The following is a 1,373-nucleotide window of genomic DNA, read 5'->3' as shown; positions in this document are numbered from 1 at the left end:
AATTCTACTAGAATTAAACATAGGCAAAGGACTAATGATGCTGGTCTTGGCTATCTGTCTTAGCAATCATTTTCTTCATGTGTTTTTCAGAAATACGGTTTGTAAGCTCATCCTACAAGAAGGGATTCTGTGCCCCTCCAGCATTACCCTTTCTTCCCTAACCTTTCCTAAACATAAATTTGGGACTGTCTGTATCCATCCCTCCAAATCCAACTCCAGAACTAGGTCCAGTATCAGCAGCTCAGGGATTCTCAGCCTTTGGTCACATAAGAGAAACTTTAGATTCAGTCATCAAGCCTGCAAGTGCTTGGTCCAGGCCTTAGTTACAGGACGAAGCACTTCCTTTATATGTACACAGCTTTAAAAAAGCCAGTCAAGCTTTTCATCAACCTTCTTTCATAGGCAGGAACCCCAGCCTTGTTTAAAGCACAGAGCTCAGCTCTGCTCTTTGCCTTTCCTGGGGTATACTTCTAATTGCTGTTAACCTGCACAAGCTGAATCCACAGCTACCTACAGCTACCCAGGCCTACAAGTTTCCACCCATTTATACTTTATCTTTCTGTTCATGGCCATTTACTTAACATGGTATCAGTTCAAGGGGCCAACTCCCTACATGGTGCTAAACTGAAAGCACTACATGGGTTTCCATATTCTGGCGTGCTTTCTACTTCTGTTCCTCACCATTGTTATGATTTGTATGTCCCTCTTCATTTATGGTACCTAGGAATTTCTCAGTATCCTCTCATCTTGTTTTAAATATCATCTATTAGCAAAATAACTTTTCAAAGATTTTAACTGATAGTTCTGTGCATTTGGAGTGGGGCAGGAAGATGAGAAAATCAAGAAAGAAGAGTCCCTCTTCATCAATTCAGTTTAACATATTGAAAGGAAATCAAATTATTCTCCTATTTATATTTTAAGCTCAAACATCACCTGTCAGGAAGCATCCCCTATGCTCTTGGATCCTCTCTTCTGTGATCCTCTACTTAACTGTAGTAATTTTAAAGTAAGACAAATTTAGACAAAACATTTTGAACAAAATTCACACTAAAACCAATATAAAATATATCCTTCCATTGCCTAAAATTTATACTCACCATTTCATTGGGATGGACCAAAAACAAATAGATCCCTGGATGTTTGTCAAAAACCTGAAAGGAGCAATTGGCCTGTTCCATCCGACAAAGTGCTTCAACACATAATTCATCTAAACAGAAAAAATATGGCAGTAAATAAAAAACGTAAATCTTATCAACCTATCAAAATTCCCTAAATCTAGCTCTTTCAGTTGCCCTGTAAAGAAATGAAAATTTAGGGCGGCGCCTATGGCTCAAAGGAGTAAGGCGCCAACCCCATATGCCAGAGGTGGCGGG

General features: G+C 39.3%; 1 protein-coding gene across 6 annotated transcripts in view; it reads right to left on the bottom strand.

Annotated features, from left to right (window-relative positions):
* SETX (senataxin) overlaps window positions 1-1,373 on the bottom strand; it is a 103,906-nt gene that overhangs the window by 72,143 nt on the left and 30,390 nt on the right. For all 6 annotated transcript variants that reach the window (XM_023516126.1, XM_023516129.1, XM_023516130.1 and 3 more), the window contains exon 5: window positions 1,098-1,207. In XM_023516126.1, coding sequence (XP_023371894.1) covers window positions 1,098-1,207 — 110 coding nt within the window. The remainder of the gene's footprint in view (window positions 1-1,097; window positions 1,208-1,373) is intronic.

Source organism: Otolemur garnettii, unplaced genomic scaffold, assembly GCF_000181295.1.
Source record: "Otolemur garnettii isolate 467f Iridium unplaced genomic scaffold, OtoGar3 scaffold00087, whole genome shotgun sequence".
NCBI classification, from domain to species: domain Eukaryota; kingdom Metazoa; phylum Chordata; class Mammalia; order Primates; family Galagidae; genus Otolemur; species Otolemur garnettii.
Note: the sequence above shows the minus strand (reverse complement) of the source record. Positions and strands in the feature narration are given on the sequence as shown.